This window comes from Protomyctophum bolini, assembly GCF_963924005.1.
Source record: "Protomyctophum bolini genome assembly, chromosome: 5".
In the NCBI taxonomy this organism is placed as follows: domain Eukaryota; kingdom Metazoa; phylum Chordata; class Actinopteri; order Myctophiformes; family Myctophidae; genus Protomyctophum; species Protomyctophum bolini.
This window is the reverse complement of record NC_137866.1, coordinates 4459308-4476933: the sequence shown is the minus strand read 5'-3', so window position 1 is coordinate 4476933 and position 17626 is coordinate 4459308. Positions and strand designations below refer to the sequence as shown.

General features: G+C 42.5%; 1 protein-coding gene across 2 annotated transcripts in view; it reads right to left on the bottom strand.

The window, feature by feature from the left end:
- col2a1a (collagen, type II, alpha 1a) overlaps window positions 1–17626 on the bottom strand; it is a 52482-nt gene that overhangs the window by 12725 nt on the left and 22131 nt on the right. For both annotated transcript variants that reach the window (XM_080764638.1, XM_080764639.1), the window contains 23 exons: window positions 17077–17121; window positions 16192–16245; window positions 15737–15781; window positions 14790–14843; window positions 12252–12350; window positions 11979–12023; window positions 11528–11626; window positions 10728–10781; window positions 10490–10597; window positions 10024–10077; window positions 9505–9603; window positions 8946–8999; window positions 8172–8270; window positions 7910–7963; window positions 7738–7791; window positions 7287–7340; window positions 4493–4591; window positions 4215–4313; window positions 1855–1962; window positions 1679–1732; window positions 1352–1405; window positions 1195–1248; window positions 217–270 (listed from right to left, as the gene is read on the bottom strand). In XM_080764638.1, coding sequence (XP_080620764.1) covers window positions 217–270; window positions 1195–1248; window positions 1352–1405; window positions 1679–1732; window positions 1855–1962; window positions 4215–4313; window positions 4493–4591; window positions 7287–7340; window positions 7738–7791; window positions 7910–7963; window positions 8172–8270; window positions 8946–8999; window positions 9505–9603; window positions 10024–10077; window positions 10490–10597; window positions 10728–10781; window positions 11528–11626; window positions 11979–12023; window positions 12252–12350; window positions 14790–14843; window positions 15737–15781; window positions 16192–16245; window positions 17077–17121 — 1593 coding nt within the window. The remainder of the gene's footprint in view (window positions 1–216; window positions 271–1194; window positions 1249–1351; window positions 1406–1678; window positions 1733–1854; window positions 1963–4214; window positions 4314–4492; window positions 4592–7286; window positions 7341–7737; window positions 7792–7909; window positions 7964–8171; window positions 8271–8945; window positions 9000–9504; window positions 9604–10023; window positions 10078–10489; window positions 10598–10727; window positions 10782–11527; window positions 11627–11978; window positions 12024–12251; window positions 12351–14789; window positions 14844–15736; window positions 15782–16191; window positions 16246–17076; window positions 17122–17626) is intronic.

Sequence of the window (17626 nt, the reverse complement as noted above, 5' to 3'; positions counted from 1 at the left end):
TAATGTAAGCTTTCATATGATGTGTCACACATTGGAATCTGACAATAGTTTTATTATACATACTTATTTCAATGATCTCAAATACATAAATGCAGATAAAAATGCCGTCAAAGATCTGCTATCTCACAGCTCTCACAGCATTCGGAGCGGAGCTGACATGTTGATTTGCATGAACAGTTTTGAACAGATAACACTGAGGATTGTAGTTTTACTCACAGGGGGTCCAGCGAAGCCAGCAGGTCCAGGAGGTCCGTTCTCCCCTCGGTCACCCTACAGTACCACAGCAACACAGGACAGTCAAGACAAGCTTATAGATCCAAATATGAAATATGAACCCATGGTCACCCTACCACAGCAACACAGGACAGTCAAGACAAGCTTATAGATCCACATATGAAATATGAACAACATGGACCCTATAACTAGCATCCATGGCGCGTGACATCATTGTACCCAGAAGTCATGCGGGATCGCCTACTGAGTGGCAAAAAACTACTTTCTGCCTTTGACAGCCCATTCATTAAAGTCCATCTGATTGCATTAAACAACATTAAACTCACCAACATTGCAGGTGAACGAAAAGCCTGAATTTAATATCCTCTGTATGCACAAAGATTTGGTTTAATAATAATCCACCATAGACATCTCATGAGCTACTTTCTGTCAAGAAAGTTCGTGCAGGTGATTATCTTTCCAAGTGTCAAGAGTTTGGAAGTGCTCGTTTTCAATAACGTCCTGCTGGCAAGATTATGGGATGATAATAATAATAATAACAATAATGATGATGATCCAATAATGGTAATTATCCACTAGTTATAATTCTTGGTGTGGATGGCCATTTACACTACTGTACGTGCACGACATTCTATTTTTTTTTAGCTTGTTTGTTATGCTATTTCTTTAGCTACAGTGACGTCACACCATAGTATGTGTGAATATAGGGGAAGGGAATCAATGTCACATGAGTGTGTTGGAGGTGAAAACAAAAGGTGCTTCTTCTATTGATTTGGCCGATCTTTGTGGGGTTTTGTCAAACTCATTAGGGCACACAACACTGTTTTTTAAGAGTTGCTTGTGTGTTTCGAACGAGAGCGGCCTTTGACCTTCGGGAACAAAATCATTCCTTTATAAAAGACAACAACATTAATATGCAAACAAACTCACTACATCTAGTAGATGAAATTAACGACTTACAGGAGCACCACGGGCACCAGCAGCACCAGTTGGTCCAGAAGGTCCAGTCTCACCCTGGGAAGGGAACAAACACACATTAATATCAATATTCAAACTATGTGGATCTGAATACAAAGTTGATCAAACCGCCAATAAAATGTGATATGGCTGTTCTCACCTTGGCACCGTTAGGACCAGCAGGCCCGGGAGGACCAATGGGACCGGTCAAACCCTGAGGAGATCACATGGAGGAACATGGATGGACAGGAGAGAAGATACACAAAGAGACAAGTTATTGAGTGATCAGATCATCTGTCATTGAAGCATCAACATCACACCGAGAATCTGTCTGGAACCTTCCAGCAGGTTGTTCTGCAGCTCTTTGAAGAGATGGTTACGCTCCTCAGAGTCTATAGACTATATATTTAGTCTATAGACTCCTCAGAGTCTATAGACTAAATATACAATATGTATATTGGTTAAGTGGTTTAATTAAGGTACTCACTCTACCACCGTCCTTTCCAGCAGCTCCTTCAGGTCCCTTCTCTCCGTTGTCACCCTGTTAGACAGAGAGGATATCAACATTATTACTGAATGTTTTGGCAATTCTAATAAGTTATCAGGGAATAACTTTGAATTGCCATGCCTTCCGCATGGTGAATGAACTCTAACGTTACTCACCCTGTCTCCCTTGGCTCCGGGGATACCACCAGCTCCTCTCTCTCCTGGCATGCCCTGGAGGCCGGGTGGGCCCTGGGCTCCCTGAGAGCCGGCCGGTCCGATCGCTCCCTGCAGGGTGGAAGAGAAAGAGGTGCTTCTGGATGAGTATGGATGTATTGTCTTATTATTAATATTTATTATTATTACTAAGATGACAATGAAAGGCGTTGGTGGGAGTTGTTTCTCAAATGTGACTGTCCACACTGTTATTAAATGTGGTCTTTATGTTGTGTCTGGGTAGCTCAGTCGGTAGAGCTCTCGCCTTTGGACCACAAGTTCATGGGTTCATACTCAATCGAAGGAGTAGCACGGTTTGAGTGTGGCAAGTCGTGCGGTAAGTACTGGGAGTTGATGGTAGGTGTGGCGCTCCATCCCAGCATCCATCTCCCAGGAGTCTATAGCGCATTGTAACAGGGACAGACTCCATCTCCCAGGGGTCTATAGCGCATTGTAACAGGGACAGACTCCATCTCCCAGGGGTCTATAGGGCATTGTAACAGGGACAGACTCCATCTCCCAGGAGTCTATAGCGCATTGTAACAGGGACAGACTCCATCTCCCAGGAGTCTATAGCGCATTGTAACAAGGACAGACTCCATCTCCCAGGGGTCTATAGGGCTTTGTAACGGGGACAGACTCCATCTCCCAGGGGTCTATAGCGCATTGTAACAAGGACAGACTCCATCTCCCAGGAGTCTATAGCGCATTGTAACGGGGACAGACTCATCTCCCAGGAGTCTATAGCGCATTGTAACAGGGACAGACTCCATCTCCCAGAGGTCTAGCGCATTGTAACAGGGACAGACTCCATCTCCCAGAGGTCTAGCGCATTGTAACAGGGACAGACTCCATCTCCCAGAGGTCTAGCGCATTGTAACAGGGACAGACTCCATCTCCCAGAGGTCTAGCGCATTGTAACAGGGACAGACTCCATCTCCCAGAGGTCTAGTGCATTGTAACAGGGACAGACTCCATCTCCCAGAGGTCTAGCGCATTGTAACAGGGACAGACTCCATCTCCCAGAGGTCTAGCGCATTGTAACAGGGACAGACTCCATCTCCCAGAGGTCTAGTGCATTGTAACAGGGACAGACTCCATCTCCCAGGATTCTATAGCGCATTGTAACAGGGACAGACTCCATCTCCCAGAGGTCTATAGCGCATTGTAACAGGGACAGACTCCATCTCCCAGAGGTCTAGCGTATTGTAACAGGGACAGACTCCATCTCCCAGAGGTCTAGCGCGCATTGTAACAGGGACAGTCTCCCACGTGTAACCAGCTGATACTGACAATAAGCCACTCCCGACCTACTTACTTTAGGACTGACTCTCCACACTGTTATTAAATGTGATCTTTAGGACAGACTGTCCACACTGTTATTAAATGTGATATTTAGGACCGACTGTCCACACTGTTATTAAATGTAATCTTTAGGACCGACTGTCCACACTGTTATTAAATGTGATATTTAGGACCGACTGTCCACACTGTTATTAAATGTAATCTTTAGGACCAACTGTGCACACTGTTATTAAATGTAATCTTTAAGACCGACTGTCCACACTGTTATTAAATGTAATCTTTAGGACCGACTGTCCACACTGTTATTAAATGTGATCTTTAGGACAGACTGTCCACACTGTTATTAAATGAGATCTTTAGGACCGACTGTCCACACTGTTATTAAATGTAATCTTTAGGACCGACTGTCCACACTGTTATTAAATGTAATCTTTAGGACCGACTGTCCACACTGTTATTAAATGTAATCTTTAGGACCGACTGTCCACACTGTTATTAAATGTAATCTTTAGGACCGACTGTCCACACTGTTATTAAATGTAATCTTTAGGACCGACTGTCCACACACTGTTATTAAATGTGACCTTTAGGACCGACTGTCCACACTGTTATTAAATGAGATCTTTAGGACCGACTGTCCACACTGTTATTAAATGTGATATTTAGGACTGACTGTCCACACTGTTATTAAATGTAATCTTTAGGACCGACTGTTATTCATGTGTTATCATGCTGTTCAGACTTGATCAAAACCGGTCTGATTCCAATCTGGATTATAATCTGGATTATAATCTGGATAGGACACAAATGTGATTTGGCTGACAGTCTGAGTATGGAGGACAAACGAAACCCCCGGACAAGACGCTGATACACGGTCGATAATGGACTGTGGACGGAGACGGATCTCGTGTGGCTCCGTGGTTCGGACGGAAGCGGATCTCGTGTGGCTCCGTGGTTCGGACAGAAGCGTATCTCGTGTGGCTCCGTGGTTTCGGACGTCTCGCGTTCACAGTACTGACCTTGGGTCCGTCGGTTCCTGGCGTTCCCGGAAGTCCGCGAGGTCCCTGGAGACCCTGAGGTCCGGCACCACCCCTCTCGCCAGGGAAGCCACGCTCACCCTGTCAGGAAACAACACAATGAGAGGGAGGTACTGTACATACAGTACCATCTAATGCAGTGGTTCTGGACAATGAACGGGAGATAAAGTAAAAGAGGACCCATAAAGATGTGGCATTGTTTGGGAAGCAGTGACGTAACGTGGTCTTGTAAAGAACCGGTCCTGAACATGGACACTCACTCTGGGTCCTGTAGCGCCAGCAGCTCCAGCTTCTCCAGAAACACCCATGTCACCAGGCTTTCCTCCCTCTCCTGGGGGCCCAGCAGGTCCAGGAAGACCCTGCAAAACAACAACAAAAGGTCATTTAAAAGGTCATCTTCTTAAACCCAGCGTAAGGGTTAGGCTCCATCTTATATACTGTATCATATCCTTAATGTCTGACATGGTTACTGCTTAAAGGCATAGGAATCACATAACTTGAGCTGTGAATTGAGTGTGAATTAATTTATTTGATATCTGACTTGATTTGTATGAAGATAATTACCTGAGACTTGACTACATTTGGATTATAGTGAATTGATTTAGTTTTTTATTTCTGCCAATTATTTTCTTTAACTACTACAATAAAGTAGTAATGCCACCAGGAAGTTGGAATGTCATCTGTGTTTGGGAACCCTTGTCACATCATATGGGAGGTGACAGTCACAGCAGTGAAATGAGCATTGTTTTACAAAGCCTTGCTGGAAAAAAAAAACATACCATACATAGACCATACCCTCAGGGACAAAGCCAGTGACGGACAAAGCTGTTTTTCGGAATGGGTCAAAATTTTCCACTAGTAAGGAGCCTCACCGTGAAGACACCCTGCCAGTAAAGGCCTATTCATAGTCTGGATTTTCGGTGGTGAGCTGACCACCGCGACCAGAGAGAAGGGCTGGAGCGGTGGCGGTGGTTTGCTCTTCACCGCGGCTTGTGACGTCATGTTGTAGTTCGGTGGTCACCTCACCACCGAAAATCCAGACTATAGGCCTTAAGGAGGACACCCTGAAGGCCTATTCATAGTCTGGATTTTCGGTGATGAGGTGACCACCGCTCCGGTGATGAGGTGACCACCGCTCCGGTGGTGAGCTGACCACCGGAGCTGAAATAACGTTGCGCGGTGGTGAGTAAAAACAGAGAGAAGGGCTGGAGCGGTGGTGGTGGTTTGCTCTTCACCGCGGCTCGTGACGTCATGTTGTAGTTTGGTGGTCACCTAACCACCGAAAATCCAGACTATGTATGAGCCTTAAGGAGGACACCCTGACAGTTAGGAGCCTCACTGTGAGGACAGTAAAGGCTCATTCATAGTCTGTATTTTTGGTGGTGAGGTGACCACCGCTCCGGTGGTGAGGTGACCACCGCTCCGGTGGTGAGGTGACCACCGCTCCGGTGGTGAGGTGACCACCGCTCCGGTGGTGAGGTGACCACCGGAGCTGAAATAACGTTGAGCGGTGGTGAGTAAAAACAGAGAGGGCTGGGGCGGTGGTTTGCTCTTCACCGCGGCTCGTGACGTCATGTTGTAGTTTTTCGGTGGTCACCTCACCACCGAAAATCCAGACTATGAATAACGCTTAAGGAGCCTCAGCGGGAGGATGTAGGGTGTGGAGAGACACCCTGCCAGTAAGGAGCCTCAGCGGGAGGATGTAGGGTGTGGAGAGACACCCTGTTCAACAGCTCTGCTGCCAGTTGCCCAGACCAACCTGTAGGAGGTACTGGTGCAGTTCTGCTATATGGACCAAGCCACAGGCCAGAACCGCAGTATTAACAGTGAAGTTGCTGCCGCCTGGTGGTCAAATGTGGGACACCAGAATTGGTGCTCAAATCAAGAAAAATAGGAAGTAGAGCGTTCTTCCGGGTGCTTATCTGTGATATCATAACTCTATGGTCTCTGCTGTGGTGGGCAGGAACTTTGAGTGACTTATTAACTTGGAACACTTTGACTAATAAATGCCTTCTTGACTGGAATATCTGGATATCCCGTAAAAGTCCCAATGCCACATGCACCGAAGAGGGTGTTTGTACTGAGATATTAAGATAAGAACGGTTCTGCGCTCAACTCATCATTTGTTCTGGCTTCACTTGACTTTTAATATTTAGGTTCGGGATTTGACTTGAGACTTGTGCTGACTTGGGACTCGAGATTATTTGATCCCTCTGCTTAGAGGCGTGCTATTTCGCCCTTGAGAAATGATTTTCATTATGCAAATATCCCAGTGTCTGACTAATGCTCTCCAGCGCTTAGTGTGGTTTCTCTCTTGCATTCTATTTCTTTGATGTTTTACTGGACTTGGTTCAGGGTATGACTACTATATTTGATATTTGATACGGTAACATAACCTCACCTGATTGGTTCATGGTATGACTACTATATTTGATATTCGATACGGTAACGTATCCTCACCTCATTGGTTCAGGGTATGACTACTATATTTGATATTTGATATTCGATACGGTAACGTAACCTCACCTCATTGGTTCAGGGTATGACTACTATATTTGATATTCGATATTCGATACGGTAACGTAACCTCACCTCATTGGTTCAGGGTATGACTACTATATTTGATATTCGATATTCGATACGGTAACGTAATGATAACGTGATGTTTTACTGGACTTGGTTCATGGTATGACTACTATATTTGATATTTGATATTCGATACGGTAACATAACCTCACCTCATTGGTTCATGGTATGACTACTATATTTGATATTCGATACGGTAACATAACCTCACCTCATTGGTTCAGGGTATGACTACTATATTTGATATTTGATATTCGATACGGTAACGTAACCTCACCTCATTGGTTCAGGGTATGACTACTATATTTGATATTTGATATTCGATAAGGTAACGTAACCTCACCTCGTTGGTTCAGGGTATGACGACTATATTTGATATTCGATACGGTAACGTAACCTCACCTCATTGGTTCAGGGTTTGAACTACTATATTTGATATTCGATACAGTAACGTAACGTAAACCTCACCTGGAAACCAGATGGTCCCGGTTGTCCTTGCTCTCCTCTCTCTCCAGCAGGTCCCTAAAAGGACAGAAACCATGTTAAGAACACTGTAGAGGTCACTCAGAGGTCACTCAGAGGTCACTCAGAGGTCACTCAACAATGGTATTACAAACAAGCGTGAAATGATTGTTATCATACCAGGTAATGTCACGGCTATTTTAGGGGCTGAATGTGTTTTAATGTATAGTAACTGTTAATGTTTTTACTCATGGCTTTTAGATTTGTCAGTAAAGTACTGTAAGTAACTAGGGTAAGGCCAGGTTGGCATGTGATGGTTCACTCTATAAACTTCATTGCATGCGGTGACACACTCTACTATAAATCTACTATTTATAATAATTGATGGACTATTTCTCGTGCGTGACACCAGTATGGATCCAGTTTTCAGAATCAAGAGAATAATAATAATACTCACAGCGGGCCCAGGAGGTCCACTAGCGCCAGTCTCACCATCCTTTCCAGACAGACCCTGTTGAGAAACACAAGGAGAAGTCCTTTAATATTGGGATCATCTACACTACCACCAAAAAATATAAATATATTTCACTACGTATTTATTACAACAATATTTATAAACGTGTACTTACTCTGAGACCAGTACGACCCAGAAGACCCTTCTCTCCTGGCTTTCCAGGTTCACCCTGTTGAGGAAAATAAATTACATTAGATCCAACGTTTATTGTGACCTTCTAACTAATCTTTAACCACATGAACCCTAGCATGAACATTAGGCGAACAATACAAGCTCCACAACAACGCACCACATCTTGGTGTGTTGTCGTGTGAGCTTGTAGATCAGCTATTTTGTCAGATGTCATTTCATCACAACCTACTACTACAGATACTTACATTGGCTCCCTTTGGTCCGGGGAATCCCATCACTCCTGGCTGACCACGAGCTCCCTGAGGCCCTGGGGGTCCGGGACGACCATCCTCACCAGCAGCACCCTAAAATAACAAGAGGGCAGGACATCAACACTACAGCCCAGAGGAAAACCTTAAAGTTACAATATAACTTACTAACTTATATAACTTCTCATATCTCTCTTCTCTTCTCTTAAGCTTCGTCTTGTCTTTCGTTTAGTTTTGTTTAGTTTTAGTTTAGTTTCAGTTTTGTAACCACTCAAATCAACTCAAAAACTATTCTGTCCATGTAGTAGCAGAACCGTCCTGTTTCCTGTCTGTTTTCTGTCTATGTAATTGTATGTACTGTACAAAAATAGAAAAAGAAGCATAACATTTTGTACTGCATTTTTTCCTGTCCATACCCTCCTCTTCTATGCTTAATGAAAACTGTAAAACTGAAAAGTTACAATGTAAAATAAAATAAAAACAGGGAAGAGGACAACTGGGTGCTCAACAGAGACTAAAGTTAAAAGTCAGGAACTAAGGGGTGTCACTCTCACCGCAAGACCAATTCAGGCTGCATGGTCCCAGTACATTTTATTTATAACAGGGTGCAGACATATAATGTGACGACCTTAGTAGATTACTCCCTCCCAGTGGTGGAAGAAGTACTCATATTTTTTACTTTTATCTTACATTATGCTTGGACTGAAATGTTGCATTTGTTCACAACCATGAAAGGAGGAAGGAGATTGGGTTTAGAGGTAGGCTACTTACACCGGGTCCAACTTTGCCTTGGGGACCAGCATCTCCGGGGCGACCAGTAAGACCCTGCAAGAGACATTCAGAACATTCGGGCGGTGTTATTTACGTGAACATTTTACCCACACACAAACCCCTGTTAAGCTACCTTACCCTCAAAAATATATTCAGTATATCTGTCATAACACTAGCATGATGTAATAACATTCAGACATTCAACTCTGAAACTAAACATGGGCTGAAATTAGAACTAGATAGCCTATGTTAACAATAGCTGTTATCCTATAATTATGACACACGACATTGTTCTCTCTTCACTCCACTTCTGACTATTTGCCTTGTTGTTGTTTGTTGACTACAGTGACTTAATGTAACTGTAAGTCACTATAATTGCCCATTCTAATCGTATGTCTGGACAGGTCAGAAAGGTCTCCTGCCCAAGTGGTCAGGAGAAGTAAGAATACAATGTGTGGGACAGACAGAGTCATCACTAACAGGGCTCTGTTGGTTCTCTAATGAAGAGATAAGGTTGGTTTTTGGGGTGATGATTAGTAGTAGGGTAGAGAGTACTCACTCTGGCTCCGGGGAGGCCAGACTCTCCTGTGCGTCCGGGGTCTCCGGTACCACCCTTAGGCCCAGCGGCACCAGGCACACCACGGTCACCAACAGCTCCCTGCAAGACAAGGAAAATAAGTCAATTTTTTAATTACTGTATGTCTTTCTGTTCCATCTGGTAAATGATGTCCTGTCATATCTGGTAAAGGATATCGTTGCTGTCAGGCAGGAACCTCTTATCTCTTATCATAGTTTAATGGTTAGTTAGTTTTTTTGTAAAGTAAACGCCCTACTTGATCACACTACAGTGTCACAACAAAAGGATAAAAAGTAGCAGATCTGTAAGTCACGTGTTTCGAGCTTGTAGATCTGCAGCTTTTGAATTTGAATCCTGAAAAACTAACAGTTTTGGACACATGAGGTTTCCAACGAGACAGAGACAATATCACAGATAGTTTCACTGTACTATACAGTGGTAGTTAGTTAGTTTATGATATGAATTGAATTATATTCCATGATGAAAGAAGCGGAAACCCACCTTAGCACCAGCAAGACCATCCTGGCCGGGGAAACCACGGTTACCAGGAGCTCCCTGCAGGACAACGGAGAGAAAACAGACGTTTCCACAGTCAGACAAACCTTCAGATCACTTCGTATGAGGTGATCAATATCGTATAACGTTATGTAGGGATGTCCCGATCACGTTTCTTTTGCTCCCGATCCGATACCGATTTTCCCCGATCGATTATTTATATTTTTATAGAACACTTATGCCATATGATCACAATAGTAGAATATCCAAAATCACAGACGATATCCAGTCTAAAATCATGATATGGATAATTATATTGATACTATAGGAATGTCCTGATCACATTTCTTTTCTCCTGTTTCCGATTCGGATCATTTGAAAATAACCGAATAACCGAAATGGGTCACGTGATGGGATCGGGATCGGGACAACCCTAATGTTCTGGGTTCAGATTATTCAGATTATGTCGTACTCTCTCTCCAGGAGGTCCGAGGGGTCCAGCAGCACCGGGCTCTCCTCTCGGTCCTCTCTTGCCCTCCTCGCCAGATGGTCCGGGCGCACCTTGGGGACCAGCGACTCCCTATAGAGCAGCACAAGATGAAGATGTTTAAAGTTGAAGTACATTAATAGCAGTGAGCACAGCTCATAATGCTAGTTATTAGGGCATGTTTGCCCATAATCAACTTAAAGACCAACTTAATCAAACTCACCAGCTCTCCCTTGGGTCCAGCCTCTCCTTTGAATCCAGGAATACCAGGGTCTCCCTAGAGAAGGTGAAGATAAAAAAATGAACAATTATTATGATATCACATGTTGGTACCAATGCAACGACCTGGAATATCACATGTTGGTACCAATGCAACGGCCTGTAATGATATCACATGCTGGTACCATGAATGATATGATATCACATGTTGGTACCATGAATTATATCACATGTTGGTACCATGAATGACATCACATGTTGGTACCATGAATGGCATCACATGTTGGTACCATGAATGACATCACATGTTGGTACCATGAATGGCATCACATGTTGGTACCATGAATGACATCACATGTTGGTACCATGAATGACATCACATGTTGGTACCATGAATGACATCACATGTTGGTACCATGAATGACATCACATGTTGGTACCATGAATGATATCACATGTTGGTACCAATATTATGATATCACATGTTGGTACCATGAATGATATCACATGTTGGTACCATGGATGACATCACATGTTGGTACCATGAATGATATCACATGTTGGTACCATGGATGATATCACATGCTGGTACCATGAATGATATCACATGTTGGTACCATGAATGACATCACATGTTGGTACCATGAATGATATCACATGTTGGTACCATGAATGATATCACATGTTGGTACCATGAATGACATCACATGTTGGTACCATGAATGATATCACATGTTGGCACCAATGCAACGACCTGATATCACAGAAGAAGTCTGGTCGTATGACACCCATAGGGTGACTTACCGACTGTCCCTTGGGTCCCAGAGGACCGGTCGCTCCCTGAGGTCCGGGTGGGCCGCGGGGGCCTGGGAATCCGGGGGCGCCAGCAATACCAGCAGAGCCCTACAGGGGGAGGCAGAGAGACGGGTTCAGTTCAGACCTTGCAGGCTAATACAAAGGGTTAAATTGTAATTCAGATAGCATGTTATGTTGACTAACATGATGCTAGGTTCATTTGTCGACCTGGCGTCCTATAGTGTGTATAGTTTCAATGTACAGATTATTTATTTGTCAATATTATTATAATGTTTAGACTTGGTTTACCTGTGATCCTATAGATTACTGAGGCACTACAGTGACTACACTGTCTCTAAGCATCTGATATACTGTACGCGTTGACCTTATGCTTAATGTAAGTCGCTCTGGATTTAGTCTGCTAAATGTCTACATTGTAAATGGATAAGAGAATACTTACAGCAGAACCTTTGGATCCAGGGATTCCATCAGTACCGGGGTTTCCCTACAATGAGATAGACATCAGTATATGATACAATACAGATATGACGATATCTACATGAGATAGATGATCAGAATGACGATATCTACATGAGATATGATGATCAGAATGACGATATCTACATGAGATAGATGATCAGAATGACGATATCTACATGAGACAGATGATCAATACAGATATGACGATATCTACATGAGATAGATGATCAGATTGATGCTCTAAGTAACTTACAGACGCTCCTGCGGGTCCGGGAGATCCAGGGGTACCAGCCTCTCCACGGGGTCCTTGTGCGCCTTCAGATCCACGGGCGCCAGTAGGTCCAGCCTCTCCCTGAACAGGACATACGATTATTATTCATTATTATCATACCACTTCTCTCGCTTATCTGCACCCATTCTTTTAGATTATAGTTTAACCTGCGGATATATCTTGGATGGGCACAAATGTTATTTAGATAGCATGATATTTAGACAGTTGCCATACAGTAGGTTCATCGTTTACCTGCTAAACCAATGGTTTCTTTGTAAATATGTGCCTATATATCGTTGTCGACTAGACTTCATGTTTACTCTGCCTACTCTAATATGGTACTTGTAAGTCACTCTTACACTCGGCTTAATCAGGAGTTGTAGTAGCCACAGGATAATCTAAGCGGTGGATATTGCTCTTGTCTTCATGTCTTTATGTATGTAAATTGTCTTGATCTTTGTGTTATGTCAAATGTGTGTATATGGATTCTGCATACTTGGCTGCTGTGTCGCAAGACAAATTTCAGTGTGAACTGACAATAAAGTACTATTATCATATCATATCTATATCACTCTGGATAAGAGCATATCTGCTAAATGCCTACAATTGTACGTTGTAATTGTACAATTAGCTTTGGGCCAATTAGTTCAATTAGTTCTGGTGGAGAAATGTGATGGACGAGAGAGAGGCATTCCCTGAGTGCTGATCAGGGCGAGAGGTGCTAAATCCATACCTTTGTTTTTGATACCTCCACATCACGTGATTAATGTTTATGTCCGGTGGGGATATTTTTTTTTAAATCTCTGCTTCTGCTTATAATTAATTAAATAAATACATGCATTTCCTTTTGGGAAATATAGTCTGTTATGTTTGATACTGTATGTATGCTGCATATAATCACTATTTAATAATTTAATTAAAATATGTACTGTATGTTAACCACATTAACAATTAAAATTGTTTAAACATTTTGACAAAGTATGTTATAGGGCTTTAAGGCCTAAAAGCACTAGATTTGTTGACGAGGCAGAATGAACAAAAATGAAAAGCATAGACTGTTTTTTCTAGCTATTTTATCAATAATTTATATTAGAACTGCTGTATAAAAGCAATAGCAGTGCTATGTAGCTGAATTAAATGATGATTCAAATCGCTGTAAAGGTGCGAAATTAAAAACCAACACATGATATCTAAATAGGTCAAAGTACAATCAGAAATCAGAAATGTAATCTACAGCCTAATCTATACATGTGCAATTATAATGTGATGGATACCTGTAATGGTAATGAATTTAGAAACTATTTTGATATCTTGTCTCTTTGTTTGGTTGGTTTTTGTTGATGATCATATATTATTTTAACATCATAAAATAGTTTAGACATCCAGGGGTTCCCAAACTGTGGTGCATGCACCCCTTGTGGTGCGCGAACACCCTCTAGGTCTAGGCCCGGGGGTGCGTGACATTACAAAGGGTAATGGCGTTATTCAGCACAAAATCCGGTAAACACCGTTGTAAGGAGATGTATAGAGCTGTAGAGCAGCTGCTGGAGTATACTATACAGCAGCTGTGTGTCTCTCAGTGACATTCTGTGATTATTTGGCATAATCATATGAAATATATCATTTTCGGCAAAATACAACAAGACTTTGGAGTGTTGGGGGGTGTGTCAGCTAGGTCAGGAGGTAACAGGGGGTGCATGGCCAAAACGTTTGGGGACCTCTGAAGAACCTTCTCACTTCCATCACAAGTGATTACTAATGGTTGGCGGCATAAGAGATAAAGGATATCATGTGATTTTTTTGATAGATATTAGTGTTATGCAGCACATAATTATGTACTGTAGGCCTATACTTGTTGTTACTCAGATTGCTTTGTATCTGTTGTGTATCTGTATCAACCTGATGTTGGATAGGACATTGTGGAGGGCAGCGATCCAGGAATCCCGAATTGGTGTTGGCTTAGACCTCACTCTCACAGTAACATATTATCGAATGAGCTCAATTTGCTTATTCTGATTTCACACTTGTAAGTTAAGGTCATTACACACTGGCGAATTAGCGACGCGATATATTCGTGCGAATAATTCGCATTTAAAAAAAACCAATTGAAGTCCATGCAAGCTTCCACATCAGTGGCGAATGTGCGAATGTGCGAAAATGCGACCGTTTTCACTCTTTATTTGTTCGCTCTGGTGTCGTATTTTGCAGAGATTCGCAGGCGAACTGCAACATGCAATATTTCACATTTTCAGATCGCTTATTCGCATCGCGTCGCTAATTCGCCAGTTTGTAATGACCTTTACTCTGCATAAGAAGTTAAGAACGTCTGGTAAGTGCTAAATAGCTTAATTGTACATGTCCATACAGAGAGAAAACGAGCGAACGAACACATTGGGTGACAGCACTGGACACATAATCGTAAATGACATAAAAAGAAAAGAAAAGAAAAAGATAGAGAGAGAGAAAACAAACCTTAAAGATAAAGATAAAGATTAACGTATAGAGAGAGAGAAAACCAACCTTGGATCCTGGGGATCCTGGGAAACCGGGGGCTCCGGCGGGGCCAACAGGGCCCTGGAAAACACAGAAGGTTCCAGGTTAGAATCCACATCGTACCCATCTATAAACCCGTACGTATAAGGTACGGGTATAAGGTACGGGTTATTATCGTACACATCGTATCACTCTCTAGTTTCAATCTCTTTAAAGGATAACATTGTTTAAAGTTTCAATTCATAACTGTCATGTCATACGACTCATATACCCGCAATCTGCACGCCATTTGTTTTATGTTGAGCTAATAAAGTAGGCGTCCTACCCGACCAATTGGTTGACCATGCAACAACAACAGTTGTTGTATTGTATTATTAGACAGCTTGGTTGAATTTGTATTGTTTGATGTTTGATGTCTGGGGACTGCAGATGGAAATTAGCTAATTTTGCTAAATCTGGTATATTTACACTGCATTTTTAATGTAATGTTCATCAATGTACACTGTCCCGACCAAATAAACAAATAAACAATATAGAATGCTTGATTCAAGTGGTGTGATATTTCTGTCTAATCAAAGCCCCAGAGCACCTGCTGGCTGCGCTGCTTGAATCTTATGCTGCATCCAACATGACAGCCATGTAAACAAACAATGTCATTTACAACTTACTACTAAACGTTGCTCTCAAGAATGACTTTGAAAACGTTTGAAGTGAGAAATAGACAATAATACAGTATAAAGCCAAAATGTATTCTATTTCATCAACCCTTGCTTGTTATCCGAGGCGAGGCGTGTTGCACTGGGAGGACAGGCCAGCTTCTACACTTATGGAATACTTTCATTTACCAAAAGCAAGAAAATACCAAATGTTGTTATTTAACTATTGGCGCGGCAATAGCCTATTACCCCTTAGCTTACCTAACATACTCTACCGTACACTTTATGGTTATGATAATGGAAGTAGAATATACTTACAGGGGGACCAGCGGGACCAGGCAGACCATCATTACCACGAGCACCCTGTAGGAAACATACACCACATTAGTACTGTATATAATGTAAAGTGAAAAGTACAATGTCACCCTGTACAAAACATACCACATTAGTACTGTAAAAGTAATATTACACAACCGTAAGTACATTTCCTCGTGTACTGTACTTAACCCATTTAGGCCTGACGTCGAAATAAAAAAAAACGTTCGCTCTGAAAGAGCAGACCTACAAGCAACCTACAAGCCATGTAGATCTGCTATTTTTCAATAGCTAAAGTATAACAGAATGCTTGAAACACCAAAAATGGGTTAAATGCAATTTCACCCATTTTAACCCATATAATAGACCATATTAAAGTGAAGAGAGCCTACCGTACAAACAGTATAATGCATTATCTATGAAGTGAAACATGATGAGATGTCATAACTGATACTCACAGCAGAACCGGCAGCACCGGGACGCCCCCTCTCACCGGGAAGACCACGTGGACCCTAAAGAACACAACACACACCTCAGTCAGTCACTTATACAACTGGACCTTAAAGAACACAACACACACCTCAGTCAGTTACTTATACTGTACACAACACACACCTCAGTCAGTTACTTATACAACGGAATAGAGAGATATAAACAGATGCTAGGTTCATTATTGTTTACCTGACATGCTATATAGTTTCTAAAGTACAGAATGCAATGCAATGCACACCGACCGACTCATTGGAGGCAATGTAGGGTTCAGTGTCTTGCCCATGAAGGACACTTCGACATGTGGACAGGAGGAGGAGGAGCCAGGATTCGAACCGCCGACCCAGGGATCATTGGACGACCTGCTCTACCTCCTGAGCCACAGGAGGTAATTCAATTCAGGCAATTCAGCCAGTTCGTCCTTAGCTCATTATGGGGCTAGAGAGCGCCACAAGATACTGTACCTCCAGCCATTGCATGAACTTGAACATGATTTTTATTAGAAGAAGTGCTTTAATTAAAAGTCCTCACTCCTGCAGTGACAAACATCTGACTAAGCACTGCCCCCCTATGGGTATTCTAAGGAATGTTCGAATTGCGTCGTCATTATGCAACTTGCAACGTTATGCAGATAGCACTGTGTTTTTTAGACAGATGCTAAAGTTCATTGTTCACCTGCTATCCTATAGTTTCTTTGAAGCATCCCATTTGTTTTATTTTCTCTGTAGCCTACTAGGATCATAAATGTCTGCCTAGTGCCTAAAATGTATGTGTAAATTGTTATACCAAAATTCTTCTACATCCTGACAGTTTTCTGAAAAAGCCATATGTTTCTAACCACATTAACAACTTACCATGGGTCCGGGTGCGCCGTTCTCTCCAGCGTTACCTCCCTCTCCCTGTAACAGAAGAGAACAGACAGTTTAGATTCAATGAATACCACTTTCAATACTATTAATATATCCGTTCATATTATGTTAAGTCAATGACAGACTATATGGATCAGAGCCTTGGCCAGTAGCATCAGTGGCGTGCACAGATAGACACCAGGGGGTGCTAGAGCACCACCTGCCCTCGCCCTCTGGACAGCAATGTGCCCTTTTCTTTTTTTCCCCTTCCGTACGTACGTACAGTGTTGTACAGTATGTGGACCATGGTGACATTGATCAATTCTTGATAAAAAAGAGGTTCTAATATATTATTCATGCCCCAACATATATAAACTATTAAGGCAACCGGCCGGATCCACGCGCTGCACAAGGTGCCCTTTTTTCACTTGAGCACCTGCCCCTCTAAATGTCTGTGCACGCCACTGAGTAGCATTATAGTGACTGACGTCATAACTGAACATAAATTAGTATATAGTATTGTATGTCCTTATATATGTCTTGATGAATTGAATAC